At 43.5% G+C, this 27,811-nt stretch overlaps 1 protein-coding gene across 2 annotated transcripts in view; it reads right to left on the bottom strand.

Annotated features, from left to right (window-relative positions):
• LOC8054079 (armadillo-like helical domain-containing protein 3) overlaps positions 1–27,811 on the bottom strand; it is a 49,795-nt gene that overhangs the window by 9,911 nt on the left and 12,073 nt on the right. For both annotated transcript variants that reach the window (XM_029992481.4, XM_029992482.4), the window contains exons 11-22: positions 27,001–27,044; positions 26,075–26,135; positions 23,767–23,819; positions 22,953–23,028; positions 22,756–22,831; positions 14,814–14,912; positions 14,692–14,750; positions 13,177–13,242; positions 12,397–12,527; positions 9,436–9,524; positions 7,772–7,981; positions 757–832 (exon numbers count right to left, since the gene is read on the bottom strand). In XM_029992481.4, the coding sequence (XP_029848341.1) occupies positions 757–832; positions 7,772–7,981; positions 9,436–9,524; positions 12,397–12,527; positions 13,177–13,242; positions 14,692–14,750; positions 14,814–14,912; positions 22,756–22,831; positions 22,953–23,028; positions 23,767–23,819; positions 26,075–26,135; positions 27,001–27,044 (1,040 nt within the window). The remainder of the gene's footprint in view (positions 1–756; positions 833–7,771; positions 7,982–9,435; positions 9,525–12,396; positions 12,528–13,176; positions 13,243–14,691; positions 14,751–14,813; positions 14,913–22,755; positions 22,832–22,952; positions 23,029–23,766; positions 23,820–26,074; positions 26,136–27,000; positions 27,045–27,811) is intronic.

Below are 27,811 nucleotides of genomic sequence, written 5' to 3'. Positions count from 1 at the left end.
TGATGGTAGAAACGAGCTGACCATCGTGTATTTTTCAGTCCTCTTAGGTAAAACCCCATTTCACTCAATGTTTGCTGCTTAGAGGTTTCCTAATATTTGGGATAATCTCGACTTCTCTCGAGAAATGGGAAATACAAATTCTTTTACTGTGCAACCTCGATTTCGCAATCCATTCAGTATCTAACATTATTAATACATTTCTATGAATAACGTTACATTTTCCTTGTTTATAGAGAGAAGACAACTGTCTGTGCAATTCACCTATACCAATTGTGCATATAATGACATTGCTTATAAAGAGGCCATTTGTATAGAACCATTCATATTTTTGTTGGGTCTATGTAAGAGTAGACAACATTTAGCAGCAAGATTATCTATAGCACACCAGATATAGGAATGATAACCGAGCCACCTGGAAAATGTTTCTTGCAGATATGAAGCAAAAAACAAAAGAAAAAAAAAACTGCTTTCTTTGTTTCACTGTGTCTTATAACCAAAACACAAAATGCTCTATAGTTCCTAACATTGGTAACTAGAGAATTTGAGACCTGGAAAACCTGGAGACCAACTTCTAAGAGATATCGAAGCATGACCTTGCGAAGCATGAATGCACGCATGCCAATGTCCAGAAGCTCTAGGAAACCTTTAATAAAAAGAAAAGCTTAAGCCCCAACAAAGCTGCAAAGCTCCCAACATGCTTCCAGTTGACTGTACAAATGTTCACACGAATGTCCGTAAGTACCTTACTTTTCTTACCTGACATTGACCAGATGGTTTGAAAGCTTGGCTGCAGAATCCTTCCACTGGCTATCTCCAGTCGTGTAACGGAGTGCTGAGAGAAAACGAGAAATGAAGAAGATCTACCTCACTAGAGTCTTTTGTAGTTTAAGAAGAGCCAGGCAAGTTCCTCCCACGAAGCCTCTCCACTTCAGCGAAGCGAACGCCGGAGAGTGGGAAACCAGCAATCATGGCAAGCAGAGAGCTTTGTAGGAGGGGCTTGTCCCGCTTTTCTCAACCTGCAACAGACTATACTATGTCTCAGTTTACCAAATGTCTCAGACAGCTTGTTCCAGGGACCTTCATTTAAATGGTAAACCCTTTTATTTATCATAACAGTGATGGAAGCAGCATTTGATCCTTCGTAACAGGTTTTGTAGCAGGCAAAATATTGGTTTGGAACAGCGACCGCCGCTTTTGGAGCAGATGCCAACATCCGTTTGCATATCACTTGGAAATGAAGAAGTGATTGCATCAATCGCTAAATGACTTCATCTTTGATGATGATTAAAGTTTACACCTTAATACCGGAGCATATTACATATTATATTTTGTAATAAGAATAGACAGGACCAAGAAACACCCACAAACTTCTTTTTAGAAATAAAGCTCAGGTCAAAGAAGTTTTCCTTTAGAATGTGTATTAAAAAAATGGTTGAAAAATTAAGCACAGCTCAACACTTCAGTTGAAATAAAGCATATTTACACTCAATAGTTCCTTTAGCCTGCAAGCGTCATTTTTTTTAAACGTCAGCAAAAACCAGGATATCTGCTACAGTATGTCTATCAACAAAAATATGTCCCCCAAAGTTGTACGAACTTACCAAACTCAAGATTCTAATATCATAAACTGCAAAACCGACCTGCAAACATTATAAAAAGCTACAGTTGTGCTTTAGAAGTGACACTGTACTTTACCGGCGTTGGAACCAGAGTCAAGTCAAAGTTTGCTGCATTTGGCTGCTGCATGGGAACTACGCTGACGAGCATATTTATTTAAATATAGACCCGCGCTTTTCCCCTTCCTCGGCACAGCCTTTTTAGAATTAAGAGGTCAACCTAGAGCCCAGATCAAAGAAGGACGTAATAGTACTCAGCATAATTTGAGTCAATACCGCTAACCCAGACACTCCCCCATGCCAGCCACTGCTCCTAGTGCTCAGTGCAAAGTGGTGAAGCTCGACGCAAGCACGCTGGTGTGAGGCGGTGAAGGCTGATGCGAGCGGTGCAAGAGCCATGGTACGCCGTGACTGTAGCCACCGCACGAAGGCATGTGGCAGATACGATAATCAAGTGATCTCATCAGGAGTAAAATACCCCGGTTCTGTACTATAACAGTAACTGCCATCCCACTATTTTGCACAATTTCCTCGCAACTTTTAGCTCCTCACATTGCCGACATCGCCTGAAGATTCAGACGATAACGGGGTCAGTACAGTTGATGAGCAATCTCTATACTTTGTTTTAGTTTTAAGAACAAAGCGCAGCGTGCTCTACAAGCCAATGGGTCCTATCAAATAGCGTCAAAAGCGCGACATCAAGGCATTCGTAGTCATTCTGTACGTGTTCCAGCTTTCATCGGCGAAATCAATGAAGCACAGTGAATGCCTCGTGACTTGTGCTTTTAGTAAGTGTGTTCGTTTTGTGTGTGTCAGAGCATTTGACTCTGCTCTGCCTAAGATCAAAGAAACTATACAGTGAGTAAAGAAGTTGCAAAATACATATTTTTAAAATTTTTATTTTCTTCAGCAGTTACGACTGACCAATAATAAAATTTGTATCTTTTGCTTTGTTTAAGCCTATCTTGGAGCAGGTGAGACGCAATTCTTAGCATAAATGGCATTTTGGCGCAAGATGTAGCACTTCCGTTTATGGCACAATTTGGCGCAACACTTCCATCACTGCCATAAATTGCACAACAATTAGTTAAGTGGTTAGTTGGCATACTACAAGAATGTCTAAGTGATTGAAATTAATTTTTTTTTTTCATTCTTTTGTTTCAAAGACACGAGCAGATTTCAGCAACTTCTTCGTTTAAAGACTGTAACGATCAGCCATTACCAGTGAAACATATTTAATGAACAATTTAAAGGTAAAACTAGAAAAGGAACACATTATTCCAGTAAAATCTTATTCGAGCTCAGTGTTTGAGAAGCAACCCACGAAATACATTAACTGCTTGGAGAAATATATCAACTCTTTCCTGACCATGAGGAAAAGTGCCTGTGTTGTGTAACTTTTTTTTTCTTTTTTTTTACTTTTTAGAAAACTGTTAGGTTTACAATGCATCATGGTTGCTAGACATAGAAATGAAGCTAAATAAATGAGCCTTTGAATGATGCAAACATCAAAACAGATACCTAAAGGGGTATGGAAACAAAATTTCAGGGCTCATTTTATTGCTTAAATATATACCACGTTGCATCAGCACCCGAAAAAAACATCAGCCTTTGTTTGTAAACGCAAGAAAGGTAATTTTAAAACAAATAAAACAATTTCCCACTTGCACCTGGTAATTGGAAGGCCGAAACTTTCTTGGGAGATTGTGACGTGTTGGTCCTCCAGCAGTGGTGCCACCCTCGGCAGTACATCATACTCATATACCGTATTTACTCGCAGAATGAACACACTTTTTTTTTTTGCGAAAAATCGATGCAAAGTTTATTACGCGAAGTAAAATTTTTGCGTCCGTATTTATTCGCATAATGGCCTTTTATCCTAAAAAATCGAGGTAACTTCTTATCTCTTTGCGCGCTGTTTTTTTTTGCCGCCTTTCCCAAGCTGTTTCATTTGTTTAGGCGTTGCTTAGGCGAGGGCTTCTCCACTTATCTTTCTTATCTCCTTGCGCGCAGCACGCCTCGCGACTTCGTAACCAAACTGCGCTGTGCAAAAAAAAAAAAGCTCCTCTTTGTTTTTTTTTCTTAGTTCGGTGGGTTGTCTTTTTTTTTTTTCTTGCCGCCTTTCCCAAGCTGTTTCATTTGTTTAGGCGTTGCTTAGGCGAGGGCTTCTCCGCTTATCTTTCTTATCTCCTTGCACGTGGCACGCGACCCCAAAGTCCAGACTGGGCTGTGCAAAAAAAAAAAAAGCTCCTCTCCATGTTTTTTTTTGTTTTTTTTTTTCTTGCTTCCGTTGCATCTTTTTTTATTTTTTAACGCCTTTTGCAAGGCGTTTTGTTCGCCCACGCTGCCCATGCATTCGCAACCTCGCTGCACCAGGATAGAAAAGTGCGTTCATTTAGCGCGCGTGGGGGTCAAAATTTTGATGTCCGAGTTGGGGATGCGTTTAATACGAGAGTGAAAAAAAAGTCGAAATTTTGAGAGCCGACTTGGGGGGGTGCGTTCATTACGCGAGTGCGTTCATTGGGCGAGTAAATACGGTAGATACCCTAGCTAGAAACGCAATGACGCAATCGTGCTGCTTCGCATGACTCTTTTGCTACTACCCAGTTGTTTCTGTGTTTATTCATCACGTCTGCGTGCAGGATGCAAGCAAACGCAGAGGGCTCTTGCCGCAGAGGGATGCGGCAACAGCATGCTGAACTGCGAGACGTCGACCAATGGGTTTCCGAATTATGAGAAATTCCGAAGCGTGTGGATTCGTCTTGTGCATCTGTCATCTCTCGGGCGCCGGTGAAAACCGATCGCCTGTACGGTGATCGTTGTCACGATGAAGAGTATGAGAGGCGACCCACTGTCCTCAGGAGTCTGGGTCTTCCTACCATGAATATTCGATTGCAACCAGGGATTGTGCCGACTATTTTTTTTTTTCAAAAAGAAAAATAGCAGAAGAGCTTAGCGAATTGCACGAAGAGCAAAGTAAACTGTTAAGTGTGCACGCTGTTAATAAAACACCCAATAGTGCATACCTCCAAGTTGACCAATCATTATTAAAGGGGCGGTGCAACAATTTGCGGGCTTTGGCTAATTAATTGCGGGAATTGATCCCGTCCACATATAAAACGAAGGACCGAAAAATATTCTTTCCTGCTTGCTTTAGTTTTCATTAAAAAAAATAAAAGAAATTGGTATCTCTGGCACCCCTCAACTCAACATTGAAGCGGCACCAGCTTCGCCTGTGACGTCATTCGGAGTGGCGTTGGTTTCCGGTTGGGTGCTTCTGGCTTCCGTTTCTCCAGCGCTCGCCGGCTCGCCAGGGCGCCAGGCTCGCCGCTCTCCCGCCGATTCCCGACCAACATGGCGGCATGGGCGGACGGCTTGAGCGACGTCGAGCGCAAGATGCTTGCGACGCGGCGGGCAGTCGAAGTCAAAGTCGAGGTCGAGACACCAGGAATAATAACGATACCACGATACAACGGACCGCGACCAACGCACTCCGTCGAGCGAGGGAGAGACAAAACGTCCGGGTTGCTCGTGTAGCCGCCGTAGGCGCCTCGGGCGTCGACGGATGACAGCGACGGCAGGTTTTGTTGACTTGCGGTAGATGGCGCCACAAATAATTCATACCCTTTTAGCGGCAATATTAGGCTTTTGAAGCGTTTCTGCATGCCTAAACAACAAGATTTTTTAAACTTAACCTTAAATCAAGCTTACAATTGCCTAACACTATCACTTATAAAAACCACTCCGAATGACGTTACACCACAGGTTCCATTTGCGGCCACCATGTGGTCGCAGGTTGGGAAAAAAAGTGTTTTTTATTTTACGATTACGCAGCGAAATAGAGGTATTTTGGGGTATGGTGGCACTTTTTCTCTTACTTATGCCGAAGTAAACAATATAAAAAATACAAGCTGCACATTCGTTCAGTGTTAAAATCATTGCACCGCCCCTTTAAATGCGAGGCATTCCTTGGCGACCCCGAACCCCTTCAGATTTTGTCGGGCGGACGATCGGTTTGCCGGATAGTTTGTACGGTTCTAGCCCGAATTGCCTGCCCGTCACCATGCGCGAGAGTCACTCTACTCGTCCTCGCTGACATCTTCCGAGTCCCTTTGGTAGTCAAAATCCTCATCCTCTCGAGTTCGTAGAACATGGCGGGACGCACCGCTGACTACAAGGGCCGAAACGAATATGTCACGACAATCGTCGTGCAGCTCTGCGGTCCTCCGCCACTGCGAAACACAAGATTGTAACACACAAAAGCCACCGCGTGGCGGTGCTCATGATCAGGCCAGCCTTTGGCTGTGCTGAGGAGCCTGATGTCACGATTGCGACGGAATTCCCATGACGCATCGCACGCCTCGATGGCCGATCTCTAAGCGCTCGCTAGAATCAGACACTTGAAACAAAAAACATAGCCATCCGCTCAAGATATGAATGTGCGATTGTCATTTACGGATATCATAGGGAATATGACACCCATTTCGGAAAGGTTTTCGTATATTTTTGATTTTCCTTTCTGGCACCCCTTTAAATTATCATGCAAAATTTAATCTGCCAAAACACAATTTCTTTTTAGTTTTTTATGTCGGTTTAAATTAAGTAAAAATATGGCGTTATCTAAAAAAAAAAGAAGTGCCGTATTTTCCGGTCTATAGTCTGCACCCGGTGTATAGACTGCAGGGGTTTAGTGGGGGTGAAAATAAAAGATTTTGCTTAGATAGTCAGCCCCAGGTGCATAGTCCGCACTTACCGTCAAATACCGAGCATCGGCCCCATTCCATACTAAGCGCCAATCCCCAAATTTTGCGACATCTGAAAAAATATGCACAATATATATATATACCGTAAAATACCGGGCAAGAGCCCACTCAAAATTTACAGATAATTGCGAAAAAATGGGGCATGGGCGCTTGTCCGGTCATCAATTTTGCATATCAATTTACTGTGCATATTTTCTCAGATCTTACAAATTTGGGTAAGGGCGCTTGGAGTGGTATAGGCGGATGCGCAGTATTCTACAGTACCTACAATTGATGACCTAACAAGCACCCAGTCCCCGATTTTCACGATTATCTTCATATTTTGAGTGGGCCCTTGCTTGGCATTTTCTGGTAGTAGTGCATAGTGCGCACTTAGTGCCCAATCCGAATGTAAACATTATCATACACAGTACACCTTGACAAATGCTTGCTGTATTAGCTCACAAAGAAGCTTGTGTCATGCATAAATCAGCATCAATATACTTTGCTATTTATCAAATTTCTCACGTCTTGGCACAGTGAAGCATCTAGAAAAAAAAATCCTTGTATAGTTTGCGGACTATAGTCCGGAAAATACGGCAAGTAAAACAAATATGCGAAGTGTTCTTCATTTTGATAACAAAAAGCTCAGAAAAAATTAGAGTTCCCTCAAAAAGGTTGAGCTACCAAAAATCAAGTCAGCAGTCATGACTGACATGCCATTGGGGTAAGCAGTTTCTCAATGTGGTGAAGTACAGGTCTTTAGAACTAAAATATCATCCGGCTTTATCATCAGACCCACTGCTGCTACCAGAGTTCAAAGAATCGACGAAGGATTCGCGAAAATTGCCACACTTGCAGGCCCACGCGCGCCGGACCTGTGCAAGCAGCCACGGCTGTCAATGACGATGACGCAAAGTCCGTTTCCCGCTTGGCTTAAAAATCGCCACCACACGGAAAGAGAAATAGAAACATGGAAACGAAAACTGTGGTCTTTAAAACTACCTACGAGATGAAGCTGCAAGTACGGGAGCTCTGTGGGAGTCTTAAAATGGGCCTCCACACCCATCGATCACAGGTGATTGACGCTCTATGGGTGCAGTAAGGAAAGAGTTGTAACCATTTTCTTCCACTGGCTGCCGTCAAACCCGTGTAAAACATTTGTTGCTTACTGGGGAAAAACAGGCAGCTAGTCAATCTAGTTAGGTTGCCAACAACAAAAAGCCAGTGTTGTTCAGTTAAGAACCCACAGCCAGTGTTGTTCAGTTAAGAACCCACATCCCATTGCTGAACCAAACTTCTTTTCTGTAAACATCACAGTATAATTCTAGCACTTCTTGAGCAAGCTTCTAACCTAGAGACGCTGGGCTAAGCCCAAGTGTGGAAAAGTCGGCTCAACTCCGAGCGACGCACCCATCGAGTACATGCTGTCGAACACCTGGTGCATCCGTATCACTTCGTAGTAAAGCTCGTCGTAACTCCCAGGCGAGGGCAGGAAGGTGTCGCCGTACGTAATGAACAGGTTCAGAATGTTCACCACCTGACTGGCCAGCTGGAATATGTTGTGCTTCTTCACAAAGTCCGACTCTCGGCTCAGCAGGAACTTGAGCAAGCTGATCAGCGCTGGAAGCAGGCACCAAAACAATGTCCAAAGCACCTTCGTGTTTTCGAGGTTAATGTAACTAGGGTGCCTGAAACGCGCCTCCGACTGGTGTGTTGGGCGTCCTACACCGATCATGCACCCTGAGCAGTCCCCAAATGGCAACAAATCACGCCAATGGGAGGCACATTTAGTCGCTGGTCACAATCCCGGTGGCAGGTTGTTCAAGTGCCGATGAAGAAGGCGAATGGTCGCAAGGGTCGCCGTCGCCACGGCATCCCAACTCACTTTCCGTCAACCGACCATTTGCAAAGCGACCACGGGGGCATCTGCTGCATCTACCTCCGCCGCCGTGCCGTTGCCACAATTGCAGCCAGCGACTAAACCAGCTGGCCGCGACGTCGCGAGGCGGAAATCAAAGAACCAAAAGTGAAGACGCACCAGTCGGCGGCTCATTTCAGATACCGTAGCGAAACGCTTATCAAATTGTGTATAGAATGCCCTTCAAGCAGGACGCAACCGGGCTACAGATGACAGAGTAGGAATCTTGCGCTGCATTGCCAACCATCCTTCGGCTGTATGAAGTCATGGAGTTTCAGTCAAAAATGAATAATTTAGAGCTTGCGAGCATTCTGTGCAGCGAGATCCTTCCAGCTCCCCTTATATACTAGCTAACCTCTCAAGTGAGAAATTTTCTCTCTGGCCTTTCTAGCGTACTAGAGTTAAAAATAATTGTGTTTGCACTTCACATGAAAGGATTCCCATTTGAGCAAGCATTAAAAGGTAACAGAAACATATTTTTTAGGTACCATAATGCACCTAGGAAGCTCCAGCTAAGCATAGCAGCCAGGGGCATAAAATAGAGACATTTCTCAAGATCTCCTACAGAGCAAATGACGGATTTCAGTTTCACACCAATGAACGAGACTCACAAGCCTTACATCACTGCAAAATAACAACGATGGCCTCTGCAATAAGTTGCAACAAACAATACGACTACTGAAGCGGCAAATAATGCGACGCGTGTGACTGAGCGGGTCAGTCGACAGGCTCAACCTGGATTATGGCAGCCTCGTTAAACGTGGCATCAAGATTTCCGAATGCTGACCGTCGACAAAACGAGCAGAACTTAGCAGGGGTCACGACACAAGCGATGGCAATGCACGGCAGCAGCATATTTTGTTGTACAACTCTTTCTCCGAGCACATTTTTTGTTCTCCCTGTTCTCCCTCTTGTCTAATTTGTCTCTCGCAGTTGGAAGGAACGTCCCACCGACAAATGCCGATGTGATGTTCCTTTTTGCGCATGTACGATTTATACGCTCAATTCCTGAGGTAATGAGAAAAAGGCTGGTGGAGAGTTTTGTCATCTTGTCCAGATGTGGAATAAGCAGTTTCTAGAGAGACCAAAAAACGTGCGTCTTCAGCTGATCTGGACCTTCAAATATCCCTTCGAGCGGATCAATCCTATCACTTACACGTCCAGAGCTCTTTCCAGCTGTACTGCAGTCGCACCCGGCATTTCTTCTGGTAGCAGAGTAACCGGTGGATTATGCCCAAACATCGCCTGTATCACGAGAGAAGATTCACAAAATCATCTCAAATGCTTCCATCTGTCGGCACAAAATAAGGCCTCCCACCACCGAGTCTTTTTCAATCAATAAAATGTTTTTACATGATGCTCACCGAAACATAGTACACTCATGTTACTCAAGTTTTTTTGCCTACATTTGTACTATCAAGTGTGATGGTGCCATTGCAATTTTAGCAACTGTGGGTACTGTTTGTGAATTACCAAATGACTACTCATCTGTCACGGATGACTATAAAGCGCAGTTGCTGAGGGTACACAAAAATATTGCTCGTTTTCTATCATCCCCCCCCCCCGACCACTGGGTGAATTTTTAACGTTTCTTGGAGGAATCCCTTCAGTTTGTTAGGGTAAATTGTAGACATGTGCTGTGGGGATTCTCTTGCTGCTACCCGTCTCAGAGAATGAAAAAGACACACTGGTTTAACAATGCATAGTCATTTATTCACTGTCATTGCCTGCACCGTGATCCCAAGACCCCTCCCTACGCATTCGCTGCGACGACCTTTTACAGCAGCAAAGCGCAGCTCGCGTGGCCAAATGTACTTGTCCCCCTCAAGGCAGAAATCACTGTGGACAATTTGGCACCTGGTCACCTGGTCCAATACTTTGGATCCCCAGTGTCCACAGTGCAAATTGTGGATTATGCACTCAGAAATATTAGGCCCAAACCACTATTCACTTCAAATTCGCTTTGAATTGAATATTGAATAGTTCCTCCGACCCTTTAACTATTGAATGAAAACCCAGCTAAACTTGTGAAGGTTGTTCCCAAGCTTCCAGCTGTCAAATTCTAAGCTAAGTTCATTCTAATCGAACTACACTTATGAACTGTGATCTCAGGAGGTCCAATGCGTACATTTGGATGGCAAGTACATGATGCATTTGACATGAAAATAAACCTAAGAAGATGCTCTGCTATACCTAATTGAGGGGATTTATAAACCTTCCTGCTATATGCAAATATCCTTTCCTCAATCTTGAATTATAAAAAAAATTCCGAGGACACCTAAGCACTTCTTACAAGTTGTGAATGCGAATGCATGAATGTCGTTCTTCCGCTCCCTTAGTTCGTCTGCAGTGTACTCATGTGGACGGGCAAGTTTCGCTACCGACGAGGTTTCCGAGTGCACGCTCTGATGAAGCGACCGCAGCTTCACCCCCACCCCCCCTCTGGCAATGCCTGCCACAAGAACGGCGGCCAAGCGCGTGCTCTCGTGAAGCGGCCACCCATGGCTACCTAGGAACCATTGGCCACCAAATGCTATCTCAGCCAATGGGAAAATGGGCATTTCTTTTGAGTTTTTTTTTTTTGTGGTTACAGACGGCATTGGCTTCGCTCCATGGGATAGTTAATTCTTTCGCATCTTTTCGCATCAAAAAAAGGAAATACAATCATGCATGATTAATGCAGGTTGTCACGGCAGCTCTGCCTAACATACCATAATATCCCGAGTCATCACCTACTCCACGTTTTGGGTGAATATAGATCCCCCAAAAAACACTGAATGATCGCCCACCCCTACAAATACCCCAAAGCGGACTCCGCGATTCGTGAACATTCATCCTACCCATCACGGACGTCCTGCGAACCTCACGGTTGCAGGGCATCCGTGACAAAGTAAAACGAAGGAGGGAAAGACACTTCACTTTGTTTACGCATTTCGAAATGGAAAACGAGCCTACTAATTTAGGCAAGTGGTTGTTAGAATATAATCAATCCACCAATATAAATCACTGAGAGCTCAGAATTGTTAAGACTTCACTTATAACAGACTTCGTTCAAATAAGCTGGGAGGCACGGAAGGCTGCGTGCTGCGCTGTATAACCAAACTAGTGGATATGCGGATGCACTTAGGGTAGAAGATTCTCAAATATTTCACTACTCTTTCGATCGAATTAACCCAGGGTGTCTAGCAAATTATTTTGAAATTCCCTGACTCTTCCAGGTTTTCCCTGACAATTTCAGATGAAATTCCCTGACCACTGTGGAGGCGGTTAAATATATAAGACCATTACAACACAAAGCATTGAGCATTGAGCACTGTGAGGATCATTTTGCACAAGCTTAATCCAACTTGCATATTCCGAAATATTCGGGTTCGTCCAGTCCGGATTAAATGAGCACTTTCTTGCCGCCGACATCGTCAGTGAAGAGGCCACTTCCGGAAACACAATGAAAACTCGACGCTGAACCACACACTTCAATAATTGAATGGCAGCATGGCCGCCAGATGCACACTTTCGGATACTTTCGTCTTGAGGCTTGGATTGAGGTCTGCGGCTTTCCTATTTGTTACTAAATCTAGTAGCTCTAACTGGATCTAGCCTAATGTCGCACCCTCAATCCAATCTAAGGCTTGGACTGGATTTGTCGGCTGTTCCCCTTCCATCGGGTGAGCAGAGCTCGCGCTCCGCTCTAAGCAGGATTTATTGCCTATTTTTCTGCCCCCAAGTTCTCAAGTCTTTGCTCAGGGCACTCGATGGCGTTTCCGGCTCATTTTCCCTGACTGGACTAGCTTTTTGACAATTTCCCCGACAATTCCCGATTTTTCCCGGTAATTAAAATTTCCCTGACAGTTCCCGGTCGCTAGACACCCTGTAACCAAACATTTCATGAAAGGATTAGAAAGATGTTCTCACCGGGACTGCCCAAAAAGGGTCAAATTAACTGGAAGATTGAATTAACCGGTCAACTGCACCAACAGCGTAAAGACACTAATGTAGCAAAAACCTTTTCCTAAAACAAAAAAAAAACAACTTTAGAGATACTTCATCCTTCTCAGATGCGCTGTGCCCAGCACTAAGTAAATACAGCGAGACAGCAGGGGAAAGAAAGGCCACTCACTGGTAGAGATCGAGGAGAAGATTCTTTTTCATGTGGCTGAAGATAAACTCCACCATAAGGTCGAGAAGCGCACAGGCCAGAGGCCGTGAGTGCACTGCATGCAGTGGAGTCACCTTGCGATGCCTCATGGGCTGCAAGAAAACAATTGGACAATGAGCTCTTGTCAACTAAACCTATCTTAAGACCTTGTGGTTTGAATAGCCCTGCTATGATGCTGCTTTCTACATTGGCACACTGTTCTTTGGCTTCATCGTTATTAACCCATTTTTTTTACGGGAGCTTTTCTCCAAGGTCGACCATTTCTATATTTTGCTGGTGTTTTTATGTCTTAGCTCCTCTTCCTTTAATTGCAACTCCCAATTTCCAGTTATCCAATGAACATGTTCTATTGGTATTGTTTGTTTTCCCCTCCTCTGTTTCCTCATCCTGCTTTGACTAGGAATTCTGACCTACAGCATGCTGTTAATCATAAAAAAAATTGGTAAAAGTCACTGTGGGCCTCTTTAATACACTGCGGAAATTTCCAATACACAGAAGAGCTATTGTTTACTTTTAAAAACATGCCAAGGACAACTCCTGGTTTCACAATGGCCAGCTGCAAAATAAAGAAGCTGCGAATGTATGACCTACAGAAGTTTTATTGCAGCTGCCAATACATTCCAAAGTTGGCATAGCAAAGAACGGACCAAGTTCTGGCTTTTTAAGAGAGGGGGGGGGCGATGCAAACTAATTCATCAAGTATGTGCAAATGCAATAAGAAACAAAAATCATGTTTCGTACCATCCTGTGAAGTTGGACCTTGAACACCATGTTTACATCGTGCATGATCGAGTTTGCATACTGATCCTAAAAAGAAAAAGGGATGCCCTGTAAACATGCTTGTTACAACAGTAATGATGCACTATGAAACTCAAGTTTTAATTAGTAATGACAGAACAGGAAACAGGATCCAAATCAGGTATGGTCATACAGCCATGCCCTTTGTGCTAAACCTGCAGGCACTGTCTTTTTCTCATACCATGAAATTGTATTGATGAGAAGAATCATTTGGCTAGGAAGTAGGGCCGAAGACCTGAGCCCACATTAAAAATTGAATTTGACCTTTTGTAGAAGGAATTCAACAAGTTTTGCCTTCTGGGCTTTAACTTTTTTATTCAGCGATGGAATCGAAATATGGACGTAGTAAAAACACCCCGAGACTGGGAAACAAAAGGACGAACAAACACAGGTCTCTAACATAGCTGAATTGATTTGACAACAGTTGGTGTTTATATAGCCTCCAAGAACCCATACAAACATGAAAGAAATGACAAACTCTTTCCACAGAAACACAAAAGGACAGTGACCACCGATAGGAAACACAAAGTATGAATCATCTCTACCAGACTCTCTTCTTCAGTGAAATTGCGAGAGGGGCAAAAGATAGAAGTGTGGCTGGCCCAGCGAGCATGTAGCTTCCACAGCCACGGGCAGTAGGGGGGAAAGCAACTTTTGCTCAAATTTTGAGCGATTTTGAGTGATCTTCTAGGGTGAGAATGGCGACGTCCGGGTACACAAACGAGGATCCAAGCAAGAGGGGAGTTCCTCCTTTCTCTCCTCTTGAACTGTTTAGTAATGCTGCACGATTTGTGAGTTGAGGAGGAAAGCTAAGGAAGAAGTGGAAAAATTGTTTCATGGCCCCATTAAGTAACTTGGATAACAAGCAGCAAAGCTCACACACTAAAGGCCCATGCACACACTTGCCTTTGCTTATGACCGAGCTCTTGAGATCTCTTACGACGAGAGACCACACTATAGTCCGTTGCAACCTAAGAAAGTAGGGCGAGGGAAAGGAAGGCAGGGGAGAAGGAAGCAGACGAAATGCTAAAGAAAGGAGGAGGTTTCCCCCTCTCTTCTCCAGCATTCCATTTGCTTCCTCCTCTTCAGCCTTCTTTTCCCTCGCCCTACCTCTTTGAGTTGCAACGGACTATAGCACGCTGTCGCCTTCTATGCGCTGACCTTGAAAGTGCATTACACCAGAGCCGTTTTTGCAGCATTTCAATTGTATGTACTACCTATGGGTATGTATGTATGTCTGTACTACCATTGTCACAAGTTGTTTAAGCCAATAAAAAGAAAATGATGCGCAAAAAAAGGCAGGAAATATACGGAAATGCCAAACGTTCCACAACTACCCGATAGATGAAGAAGGCGTGTTCCCTTGTCGATCCCAAGAGGTCTAAAACACTCCACTGCAAGTGTGGGAGCCAGTCTTAGCGCAAAGTCTACGCAGCTTTGAAAAAAACAAGGACCAACCTCTGTAATGCACGTGAGGATGATGAAACCAAGCTTGGTCGTGTTTGCATTGTCTTCATCTGAAATCATGCCACACATGAGAAGGGAAGCGAACCATGGAAGAGCTCAAAGAAGGCACAAACCCTTGGTTTTCTGCATAACAATAGAGCAGAACTCCAGGAAAGTGACCAGAAGGTTGGACGGAGGCTGGTCCATCGTGTTCACCTCAACGGGCGCCAGGTCTGCACACCGAGGAAAACATCAGCTGCTTCAGGGTCACAAGATTGCTCATGCAAACCACGCTCGAGCCTACGCGAGCCTACGAGTACTGACCAGACTCAAAACGAAAAAATAATGCTTCAGTTATGGTTACACTAACCTTAATAACCAAGTAATTGGTATCGGTCTGGTGTTCAAAAATGTGCATATATGCTACTGGTTCAGTAATCTCCGAAAATTGGTCTATTTAGGTTCGAGACAGACAATGAAAATAGGTCGATGAAAAGTTGCTCTAGTGACAAAAATAAAGTTGCTACAATGTTCAAACTGTAATGCGTTTTCGCAACATGTTTTATTCGAAAAATAAATAGCTTGGCAGATTAAACTCGCTTTAAATAAATTGCAAACATTTGGTCTTGCGAGGCTGGGCAATCTAATTCATACGATCCAATTTCAGGCTGAAGCTAAATCACATATTGATATGACATTCAAAATCTCTCTCTTTTGGACAGATTTCTACTAGAGATATGCAGGTACCATTTGCTCACAGTCTGCAAATTTAAATCACTAATTGCACGCATCTCTAAAAAATAAAGTATTCAAAGTTGAAAAGACATGCCTTGAGATTCTTTCTAAATTTTATTTGTCAATATGTTGCTAGTGCTGAACCGCTGTAATATGTCAGTTATTGATTAATTTTTTTCGGCATCAGTTTCTGCTCTTTATTTGTTTTGGTGTTTTGGTTTGGGAAGATTTTCTGAAACAAGTTCTTTTTCGTTTGCTGAATAAGGTAAGTTCATCCGTTGATAATTCTAATCTAAACTTCCACCACCTAGCCGTACCTCTGCAGTAAATTGCAGAGCGATACATAAAAAAACAAATTTTGAGGACTGCTTACAGGGTTCAAAGCATTAGTTTACATGTTGTAGAAAACCATTACTAAAACATATAAAATAGCGCAACAAAAAGACAAGGACTAAGATGAACCAACTAGCCCAACAACGTACCCTACAAAACCATGACACAGCAAACGGCACATTTTTTTTTCCACTGTTTTAGACCATGCTATGGCAACCATACTTCATGCATTGGCAATCTCATTGGCCAAGAAAATGCCAGCGATGACACCACCGAAAGTCACTACGACACATCTAAAACAATGCAAAAAGGCTAAAATCACTTTCTTCACAAGTGGGTAGCACTTACAAAAAAAGAGTGATTTGAGTGTTGTTTTCCCTTAATTTGTGCGCCTCATTCCGAACGTTTTGTGCTACCCATAAGCTTAAAATTATTGGGAGTCAATATAGCCCACCAAAACTAACTCTTGAAACATTTGAATTCCTGAAATTCTTTCAACTAAAGCAGTGGTTGGTTCTCAACCACTGATGTTTTGGGACCCCTTCTGAATCAGTGAAAGAGATGGGGGAAGAGGGGGATAATAGATGACTCCAAAGACAAAAGGGTAAATAAATAAAACTGAATACATGCAAGCCAACTTTGAAGCTCGGAAACATACTAACCAACCCTACTAACTTGGTGCACATGAAGACAGTCAACACCAATAATAATAATAATAAAAATATTGCTCAGTTGAGGGTTTTGGGGACCCTAAGAAGGCCTTCGGGGACCCCAAAGGGTCTGCGAACCCTTGATTGAGAACCACTGATCTAAAGCAATTTAGAAAAACTCATCCGCTGTAAGAAACACATAGGCCGGCAGTACTATGAAAGCCTACCTTTGTAAACCCACCCACACTCACTGTGCAATTGCGACCGAACCTGAGTGACCCATTGATATGACTCTGAACCTGCGATACGGCATTCCAACGATTCCAAGAACTTGCGAAGGTTCACTATTTAATGCTGAGAGACTCTGTATAACTCAGAAGTACTTTTATAGGACACTGAAAGACTTTGTAAACTCAGGTAAATGAGACTACTGTTGAGACCGGTAATAACGAAGTCGACGGGAATCGAAATCACTTCGCTATATCCGCTATTTCGTTATAACCGACTTCGGTTTAACGAAGTGCAAAAGGAATGAGAAATCGTGATCACTTTGCTGTAGCCACTATTTCGTTATAACCGACTTCGTTATAGCCGGTCTCGACAGTATATGAAGCGACTCCACAATACGATAAATAATTTTACGTCTATAGTATGAATTCATTATGTGACCGAATTCAGGGATCTAAAATGTGACAACAAACCTGGTGTACATATGACACAAAATGCCCAAATACACAATTGCTGATTTTTTTCCCATTTTTCTGACACGGCTACAACTACTGGTGAGGAGACATGAACTTGGTTGGTAAACGTTGGTTTTTGTCGCAAACCTGTTTGAGTATATTATGCCAAAAAAAAAAAAGCCATTTTCCAATTGCCTACATTGTGTAGAGTACAGGGGGCAGTAATACAAACTTGCCAAAAAGTGTCGATTAGAGCAGTAAGAACTCTGCATGTGGTGCCTCAGGAGTCCAATTTTGGTCACTGTGTGGTCTAATCTGGCTCTCACAGGGCTTCGCCTCGTGAGAGCCTGATCAGATTTCGACTCGTCTGCTAGTATGAGCAAAGAACAGGAGCTTTCCTTGCTACCATGTGTAGGGAAAATAAAACAAGAAAACACCTATGCGTCATCTGCTAACGGACCTGAAAAATGCAATCATCTGCTACGAATCTAGTCCTGCAGGCAACAAGATTTAAAAGCTTAAAATGTAAACATCTGCTATTTCAATAAGAAGCAATCGACTACCCATGCTTCCTTTGCTAATCTAGAGTTTTTTTCGCAGCCACACATGCTAAAATCCATCAGTAGACAAAGAAATGCTCAGAAGAACATCAGCAGCGGCGAAACCACTTTGTCCATTCGTATGTGGGTGAAAAGCTCTCACCAAAATACTGCCCGATCGTGAACTCGCAAGCAGATAAATCTCTAATTGGTCGACAATGCTTGCCCAGAAAAAAAAACTGCAATGGCACGTCTAATTGGCAGCCTAGAAAGCCCTTGCTCTCATGGATAAAAATCAGACCCCTAATGCGAAGTTGGAATAAACGGTGGCCACTTCCAGAAAAAAGGGAGGTGTTGGTGATAGGCCGCGTTTTCATGGTCAACTCTCAAAATAGCCTGCATTTTGAGCCGGTTGTTAATAATGCTGCTGATGTGGCAAAAGACAAACTAAAAAACATCAGGTAGAATAAGGGTTTTTTAGATGTCACACCACACAATCTACCGGGTTAACATGCAGAACGATGTTGAAGTTGGCCGTGGAAGTGTGCCTTATCAATACTAGCGCCCATACCTCGGCAAATCCATTCATGAACTCGCTCATTCACCATCATTCACATTCACGGCGTGAATCCGAATGGCTCTGAATGAATTCTTGAAACTGAAAAATATCATGATGTGATGGTGAATGACTTTGTGAATTTGAAGGAATTCGTAATGTGATAGTGAATGAATTCGTGAATTTGAATGAATTCGTGATGTGATGGTGAATGAAGTCGTGAATTTGAATGAATGTCGTGATGTGATGGTGAATGACTTTGTGAATTTGAATGAATTCGTGATGCGATGGTGAATTAAGTCGTGATGTGATAGCGAATGACTTCGTGAATTTGAATGAATTTGTGATGTGATGTTGAGTAAACTCATGATGTGATGGTGAATGACCTCATGAATTTGAATGAACTCATGATGTGAATTGTGATATCTGTACATGTAGTGTACAAAATAAAAATTATTTTGTTTTCAAACAATCATGCGGCCATTTTCAATCAAAAGTAACGAGTAACGTAATTTCATAGGAGATTCCCTAAAATAATAATGACATTACATCACTCGTTAGACATTTGGGATTCTAACGAGTACGTTAGTACGTTAGTCAAGAAACTAGCGCGTTACCAGTAACGTCGTTACTTGAAACGCATTAGTTCCAACACTGCTCTCACATACGACTACGAGGGGGCAGCGAACCGGTGCCAAGGCGGCGGGCACTAGTAGCAGCAGGCGCCGCTTCGTCTACGTGGCGCAGCTATATATTGTTTCAAAAGAGACGAAGCCGAAGCCGACGTCACGAGCAGGCGCACCTGATCCGGCGCCGAGACCAAATCACGTGGCCTGCCGGTTCCGCATGGCGGAGCACGGAGCACATTCATGTGACAAGATCGCAGCGCGGCATTGGCTGGGTTGGCGCTCTATCAATGTGCTTTGCGTTTCATGCACTCGAAATGCACCACTTCCCCGATGGAGTCAGGTCCCAATTTCAAGTGGATGACACAAAAAGGCGCCACAGTCGTATTCCACAAGAACTGCAAACTCGTGAAGGGCTACCAGCCGTTAAGTCAAATTTAGTCAGAATGAACCTGCATGACTTCCTGAATTATGCGGAATTCATGACGTGATGGTGAATTCCGATGAATTCGTGTTGACCGTGATGGTGAATAACTTCATGAAGTGATGGTGAATTCGGATGAATTCATGATGTGATGGTGAATTCGGATAAACTCGTGATGTGATGGTGAATTCAGATGAATTCATGATGTGATGGTGAGTTCGAATTCATGAAATTCACGATGGTGAATTCCGATGAATTCGTGATATTCGTGATTGACTTCGTGAATTGGTGATGTGATGGTGAATGACTCCGTGAATTCGGAGGCGGCGGTGATGTGATGGGGATGAATTCTTGGCGCGGTTGAACGCCGTGATGTGAAGGGGATGAATTCTCGGCGGAGTTTGAAAGCCGTGATGTGAAGGGGATGAAGTTTTGGCGCGGATGAACGCCGGGATGTGATGGGCCGTGACTTCGGGAGGTCGGAGTACCTTGTGACGTGAATGCTAATGAATTTGGAGACGTGATTTTGTTCGTAATGTGGTGGTGAATGAAGGGGCTCTAAAATGCCGACCTATGCTAGCGCCACCACCTCGTATGCGATGCCACAGCTGTCCGTTCCAACCTTGCTCCCAATAGCTTGCATGCCAGGAGTGCCCCACGCGGGGTTTTTAGAGCCCCGACTGGAGCTTTGTTGGGTTAGCCCATGTTGCTGCCTCCTGTACATCAGAGAGCCATTTTTGCATAGAACCAAGATGATATTCTTTGAGGACGGATTATGTGGTGAAAGATGTCTCATTTCCCGCAAGTCGAAACCTACTATAGTGGGTTGCCAACAAACAGTGCACAGTGATGCCGCCACAGACTAGGCATGACGACTTGAAGTGCCCTACGCCAGTTACGGGCCTCAGAACTTGATGCCCAATGCCATGTGCAATCCCCATAAAATTTTCTTTGCACACTCCACATGCAGTATTCACATGACATCACTATTCAGTGAGGTCCTAACATTCTTGCTACAGCATCTGCCTGTGCCTACTATTCTGTGTGTCATGTAGTGCTTTGGCTGGCCAGTTTGAGGTTCTCATGTTTTGCATACTAACATGTAAGCACATCTAGCCGTTACGACTACAAAGTTTACAGAGCTAGCGCAGCTTCAGTTAAACGTCCACGTTCATGCACTCAATCGATTGAGTGCGTGGATGTGGACGTTTAACCGAAGCTGCGCTGTCTTAGTAAACTTTGTAGTCATAATGGGCTGGACACGCTTACACGGATTGCTAACAAACAGAGTTTAAGGATTGATGTCTTGCCAAAGGTAGAGTCAATTAGAATTAAGGCGCTAAAGTGCTTTTTGAGATCCTCGTTTGATTGTCATAACTCAACCTATGAGCTCTAAGCATCCTAAAAAATCCAAAATTACATTCATGCATGGCCAACTTGCATATTAAAAAAGTGATTAAGGATTGCGACACTAACCGTTGTAACAGAATGACAGATGGCGCTACCGAACCTTGCTGAATATGGTTGAACGACAGACAGCGCTTGTCAGCCACTAGCAAGCAACGGGTTCCTGCATGGATGAACGGGACTGGTCGGCAGCTCGTCCCTGCACGAACCCATTGCTCGCGAGTGGCTGACAAGCGCCGTCCGTCGTTCAACCATATTCAGCAAGGTTCGGTAGCACCATCTGTCTTTCTGCGACAACGGTAAAAATCTCAACATTTTATCACTTTTTTAACATACAAATCGGTCGCGTATGAATTTAATTTTTTTTAGAATGCTTAGAGCTCGTAGACTGAGTTATGACCATGAAACAAGGATCTCAAAAAGCACCTTAGTGCCCCTTTAAAGGGGCACTGACACATCAAAATCATATTTTTTTTTATTATCCGAAACGATTGAAAACGATGCAGAGACATTACCCTCAAAATTTGAAATTTGGGACTTCAGTATTTGTGAAGTAAAAAAACAATTTCCAAATGCCGAATTCGAAGTTCCCGCGCGATCAGCGCCGGTGCCTTGACGTCAAAAATTGCGGAGACCTGAGAGTCCCCTTTCTTTCACCACTCCCTGCTGTTGCCATGGCGACCCAAAGCGAGGAGGAAAGGAGTGAGCGGCGGCGTTGCGGCGGACCGGTTTTGAGCGGTGTCGCCTGTTTTCCGTTGGAGGATACAAATCCAGGAGACGGCACCACAACGAACTCCCGATTTTTGGTATTTCAAAAAGAAGGGCCGTAGTGCGTTCGCAATTGTGTTAAAAAACATGTTTTAGGATTGCCGTAATTAAATGTTATAGAGATGTCGCCTACAAAGCTTCTAAATTTCCTGATTTTTGACGTCACCGATCAAAAGAAGCGAGGAGGCGAAAGACGGGAAAATCAAACGCCAAAAATAAAAAGGCGCGCGCGCGCGCAGGAAAATTTTTTTTCGCGATGCGGTTTTTTTTTCGTGTCTATGACTGCAACTTGCATCGTTTTAGACAATAAAAATAAATACGACCTTTGGGGTGTCAGTGCCCCTTTAAAGGGATACTGAACCAAAATATGGAGTTCCCAAAATAAGGCCGCAGAAGTGTTAAATGGGAAGCTACAGACTCCAAAACATCACTCATATATCGATATCTCAAATGGATGGCCATAGTTTTGGAAAAGAAGGGTGCGATCAAGCGAACAAAGTCTTTGACGTCATTGTCTTCCGGAAGAATTTGAGAGTGAGGGGAGGTGGCCTCGCTTCGGTTCACCAGCTCGACGGGACGTAGCGAGGAGGAGGGAATGGGAATCGTGACGTGCCTTGTCTCGTCGGCCGTGTTCAATCGCGCACTTCTTTTCCAAAAATACGGCGATCCGTTAAAGATATCGCTGTATGAGTGATGTTTTTGGGTTTTGTAGCGTCCTGCCTATCCATCAAGCCTTGGTTTGCGAGCTCAAAATTTCGGTTCAGTATCCCTTTAAAGATGATCTCCTCCAAGACACAAGTGTCATCATGTGCTAAGGTACGCACCAGCAGCCATTCCCGTTTGTGATCATAAGATAAAAACAACGAACACTAAGTGCCAATTGCATTCAAACATACCTAATTTTATCGCTCATCATAAACTTTTCAACCTGGGTATGTCCCCAATAAAAGTTCACTGCAATTTGAAACGCGTGTACACCGTGAAATTTAGGCATCATTATTTTACTTCTATGACATACGTGCGAGTTAACTCAGCACGACATCCGTCCAATCATATTATCTTTTTCATTCCACTGACCATGTATGACATTTTTAGACAAAATAAATGCGTATTTATGCAGGTTACCTATTCCCATCATTTGCTCATTTCTGAACAAACCACGATGCAGCCAACAATACACCACACCGCCGCGAATTGCAGACCACACCAATGGTGATCGAAGGCGATTTCTCTTCCTTCGATGCATCGCAACAAGCAGCGTGAAAATCTATTGCTTTGGTTGTCAAAGTCTTGCCGCAACGACCTCAGGTGCCAACCTGTGCAAGGTTGCGCTATGGTTGAGTGAGAGAGCTTACCGTGGGGAGAATGCTCTGTTGTGGAAAGGGGAGCACTGCTGGGTGCAGAGGAGGTGGAGCACGATTCTGTTTGAGACTGCGTCGCATAAAGAATGTTGCCCGCCAGAATGAGAAAGGTCAGCCCGGTTAGAAAAATGTCTGCCTTCGGACACCAACGTCCATCTCACAAACAAGCGCAAAACTTTCTGCGAGCTTACGTTTGTGAGGATGGTGATGAAGTTCCTGTTCAAATGAACCGCTTCATAGAGTGCAAGAAGAACTGCATCGTCGCTTCTACGAGACAAACAAATAATTGATTTCTCAATACATTCTTTCTATCAGATCAAATGCATGCATCAATAAATCCATTATCGTAAAATGCCGAGCCTGTACCCATGTCGCAAAAAGTGGCAACCCCCTACTTTTGAAACATTTGGTATAGGCAATGGTCACAACAAGCACCCTGCCCAGCAAACCTCCAAGCTCACCGATCTAAACGAGGTGCTCCTCCACATTGGCTGCTTCTTCAAGAAGTGTGAGTTTCTCAAAGAAGTGGTCAACTTTTATGTGCATGTGTCGGTGCAAAGCGATAAAGATTGAGTGAGACTGCCATCGCAAAGCAAGATGACGAGACTGTCGCGGCTGCTTGAAAAATTGGGGTCTCCACTAGACCCCTGTACTGCTCTCATACTGTTCCGTTGGATCAAATAAGGGCTTAGCCTACCACGTGTCCCTTCTGCGTTTTTGCTCACTCATCTAACAAGAGCCTATCCCCATTTTTTCGTGACTATCTCCAACTCTTCCGAGGGTTCTTGCTCGGCACCTTACAGTAAGTGAGCTTCCAACGGAAAATCAACTGCCAACAAAGCTGTTGTGTGAACAACTTTTTAAACCCTCACTACTTTAAGTTGGACCACTGTGTGCAAATGTAGCCACTGAAGTACAAACGCATGTAACCCACACAATCAAAAGGTCAAAGAGTACCCGCAGAGGTTGAGGCCATAGTAGAATCAAAAGACAGGTGGAACTTGCCTGCCAGAGTCTTTCATCGGTAGGCCCTCATCAGCCAAAAACATTGTGCCCACCTGAAACATGGTAAACGTGCCACTCAGAAAAAGTGACCCCAGAAATCCAATGCATCATGAAATTATTTTTCCATTCATTAATAGAGCTACTAGTTGCCATAAATGCAAATTTCTTTATGATGAATTCTACGAGTCCAACAAACTATTGCATTGCACGAGTCACTGTTCAAAACAATCAGTGTGAAAAATCAAACATGCAAAACCACTGTACGTGGTGTACAGTGGCACCCGTTTAAAACAAACTTCGTATGACATATATACAGTCTAAGCTCATTATAACTAGGGTTCGGAGTTTTCGGTTTAAACCGATAAAAACCGATAAAGTACGCCGAATCCATTTTCAGAAATTCGGTTTTAACCGAAAAAGTTCAGTTTGTAGGTTCGCCATTTTCGACTTAAACCAATAGAAACCAATAAAAGTATGTCGAATTCATTTTCTAAAATTCAGTTTTAATCGGAAAAGGTCACTTTGACCTTCCAGTCGTACCGCAGAGCCGTGGCGAAAAAGTGGAACGACAGTGCCGACCGAAACGTGTCCGAATGGATAAGATACACGGATGCCATCACGACGTCATGGTTTAATGTGCGCATCATCAATCAGAACTTGAAGTCCGAAATGCCCCATGACTTCGCCATGTACGAGCGTGTTTTCAAACTCGTTGTAAGGAAGACTGGATGCAAGCTCTGCATGTTGTGCTGTGCTTCAAAACGTCGCACCGTGTCTCTTTTGGCGGTCACAACGGGTTGATTGGCCGATTTTCGCTCAGGCAGCGCTTCATCTCCTCAGCCCCCCAGTGTCCAGTGTTAGCGTGAAGAGGGCATTCTCGAAGCTCACGGTCATATTAACAAAAAAGGAAAAGTGCGGATCAACGAAGGAAACCTGGGAAAGTACATGTGTGTGTACTATAATAAGATCACGTAATTCCGATGTACAGAGAGTAAAGTTCCGTGTGTTTTGGGCATAGGGTTCATATCTGACTTGTTTGTACTTCCGTGTTTTTTTGTTGTTTCTTTTACAGTTGCACACATTTGCCAAATAAAGTATCGATTTCTTTTTCAAGTTATCTGTGCAGTTATTCTTTGAGTGATCACAAATATCAAAGCTACAAGGATCGTCTGATTAGGTGTCCGTTAGTGTTTATTTTAATTCACCGAAAGAAGCCGATAAACTTTTTTGGGCATAAATATACACCGAAAAAAACCGAAAATTGAATTTTAAAATAAACACCGAAAAAAGTATGCCGAATTTTGCAATAATAGAAACCGAAAACGCGGAACCCTAATTATAACAGACCTGGCTACAACAGACATTTGGATATAACATACCGATTTGTGAGGTTCGGTTGGTGCACATCTATGCACCATTGGCTCAACTTCTTATCTGCATACAACATACTCCTTTTAAAACAGACCAAAATCTTGGTCAAAATCAAGGTCTGTTATAACGAGCTTAGACTGTATTAGTTGAGCACACTGCCACATGGGTGACAGAATTAGCAGTGTGCACGGCTTACATGCGGAGGTACGGGAATTTCGGTAAAAGAGGAGTTTGTCACAAAAACCTTACACAGAGAAAGCATAAAGGACGAGTACAGGGAAGAGACAGGACCAGCACTGCTGGCTTTGCATGTGGAGATTGGTATAATTTTAATATAAAAATGAACGGGGTCCAGTGGAAAGAAATTAAAAAGGACCCATTGTAGAAGAACCTTTCATCTCTTCCTTCTAGGTATTCATCCTTATACTCCGAGCTTTCTGCCCGTGCAATGTTTACCCAAGTAGCAAATCAAATAATTTTGCCTCGCATGATGACAATGCCTTGTTCGATCACACTTATAAGTCTCCATTAATGCCCTCGAGTGCACATGCAGAAATTGAATTCTCGCCATAAGGAAAGCAAGTGAAGAGTTTATCCACATGATAAAAAGGCAGTGCAAAGCAAGTGCAAGAGAAGTCATCGGATCACAGCATACCACAGAAATTGTTGGCAGTCATTAGTATATGTGCACATTCCACATAACCAGGTGGGTCATGTATCCTCCAATGGCTACCAGCAAGCCAGACAAAACAATATGCAGTCAAGTAATTAAAAAAGTAATTACTTTTTAAAGAAAGCTTGCAGTTACTTCTATGGTCTGGTAATGAAATAAATTCAAGTATGGTATGTACTTCTCAGAATATCTGACTGCAACTGATGGCTTCTTTTTCGGTAACATGTAATGGCTCGCATGCATTCCGTGTGCAATAAGACTCACGAAATTGGTGACTGTCGACAGGAGTCCACTTTGTGGCTCTGACTGCTCCTGCACAAACTGCCTGAAAGCAGAGTGCATTACTTGGTTCACATCTCATCTCCACTAAGTGGTCAAGAAAAGAAACACTGAGCAAAGCCCTACAGTCACTGATGATGACTGACTAGAACAAGGCAGCACTTGAACGCACATTAAATTGCAGAGTATGCTGAAGTGCAGACACAGCATTCAGTACCAACAGAAGCTGCAACTAAAGTTGGTTCCATCTAAGCCACTCAATCAATGTCAGGGTTTCTGGTCAAACTGATGGATTGTCTTCCTGCGTTGTGAATGTGCTCTTTGTCAAGGAAAAATCAGCAATACTGTGATGGCAGACATCTTCCAAGTTCTTTCTCGGGTTCTGCAGCACAAGCTTTCGGTCCACGGGCTCCAAGGTGTGGTGTGCTGACACACTCAGCCACCTGTCGCGAACCCCGCTGCCCTCCACTCCCCCCTTCCCCATACCAACTGCAGTGGCACTTTGGCTACTTAGCCACTGCACAAAAGGACAGATGCTTTCAAAGTCAAGGCTGGTCAGCTAAGGGAATCACTAAGAAAACTCACTCGTAAAACCATTGACAATAAAATATCAACAAAATTACAAGTTTACAAGTGGTAACAACTTGCCACAAGAAGTGTCTTGTTCACTCGAGTCACCAACAAACACCAACTTGTCTTGCCTAAGGGATGTGCCCCAAATGAGCACATTCCAACACACTAATAATTTCAAAAATTGCGCTTCAGTTGCGAGATAATCACAGAAACAATGGGCGATCACTCAATCACACTAAATGCATCACATTCTGTACATTTGTTTACAAGAGTCCCAAGTACCATTAACTGAACACTCATACGAGTTCCGACTTCAAAGGGATTCAAACGGTGCTTACCTATTGAATTCAGACAAGGCTGTAGAAACCACCAGTCCATACCCCTGGAAAGGAAGTTTTATTCATGTGCTCAAATCTTCCACACAGTGTATGAACTTGTAGTGCAAGAAAACATTTGGGAGCGACACTGAGAGGACTGTGAAAGCCTAATTCTAAGCTTGTAACACATAGTGGAGACATCCCAGACAGCCCCAACCCTGTTCTAAGCCAAGAAGGCGACTTTTTGGCCCATGAATGGACTAAAGAGAGAATGGAACAATCAACTCCGTGGTGCCATGCACCCGCCGTAGGATCCTGAGAGATAGGCCCATTTAATATAGACAGTTAATGGGGGTGAAAACCAAAAGTGAGCTAACCTTCGGAGCAATACTAAAAAGGTTCTGGAACACATCGAAGCCAGGCCAAAAAAATAAAGTCTTCTAGGTAATGAGAAAGTTGGTTTCTTCGCATTGTTTTTTATTTTTTATTTTTTTTATTTAGAGGATACTACAGGCCATTGAAGGCCCAAGTAGGTGTGGGATACAACATATACATTCATACATACAACGAAAGCAAATAACACGACATTAAAAGGTTTACAACAACTAACTAGCAAATATACAGGATATATTATTTAAAAAAAGGGGAGGGGGGGGAAGCTTTTGACAAGCTAAGAGAACAATTGTCCAAAGAACCCATCCTAAAAGCACCGGAGTTCTCGAAACTTTTCGTGCTACGCACCGATCCGTCGAACACCAGCGTGGGTGCCGTTCTCATACAACAGCATGATGCTGTTCTTCACCCGGTCGCCTCCTCAAGTCATCGACGTCTC

Source organism: Ixodes scapularis, unplaced genomic scaffold (assembly GCF_016920785.2).
Source record: "Ixodes scapularis isolate PalLabHiFi unplaced genomic scaffold, ASM1692078v2 PGA_scaffold9__187_contigs__length_104089568, whole genome shotgun sequence".
Taxonomy (NCBI): domain Eukaryota; kingdom Metazoa; phylum Arthropoda; class Arachnida; order Ixodida; family Ixodidae; genus Ixodes; species Ixodes scapularis.
This window is presented reverse-complemented; position numbering and strand designations above follow the sequence as displayed.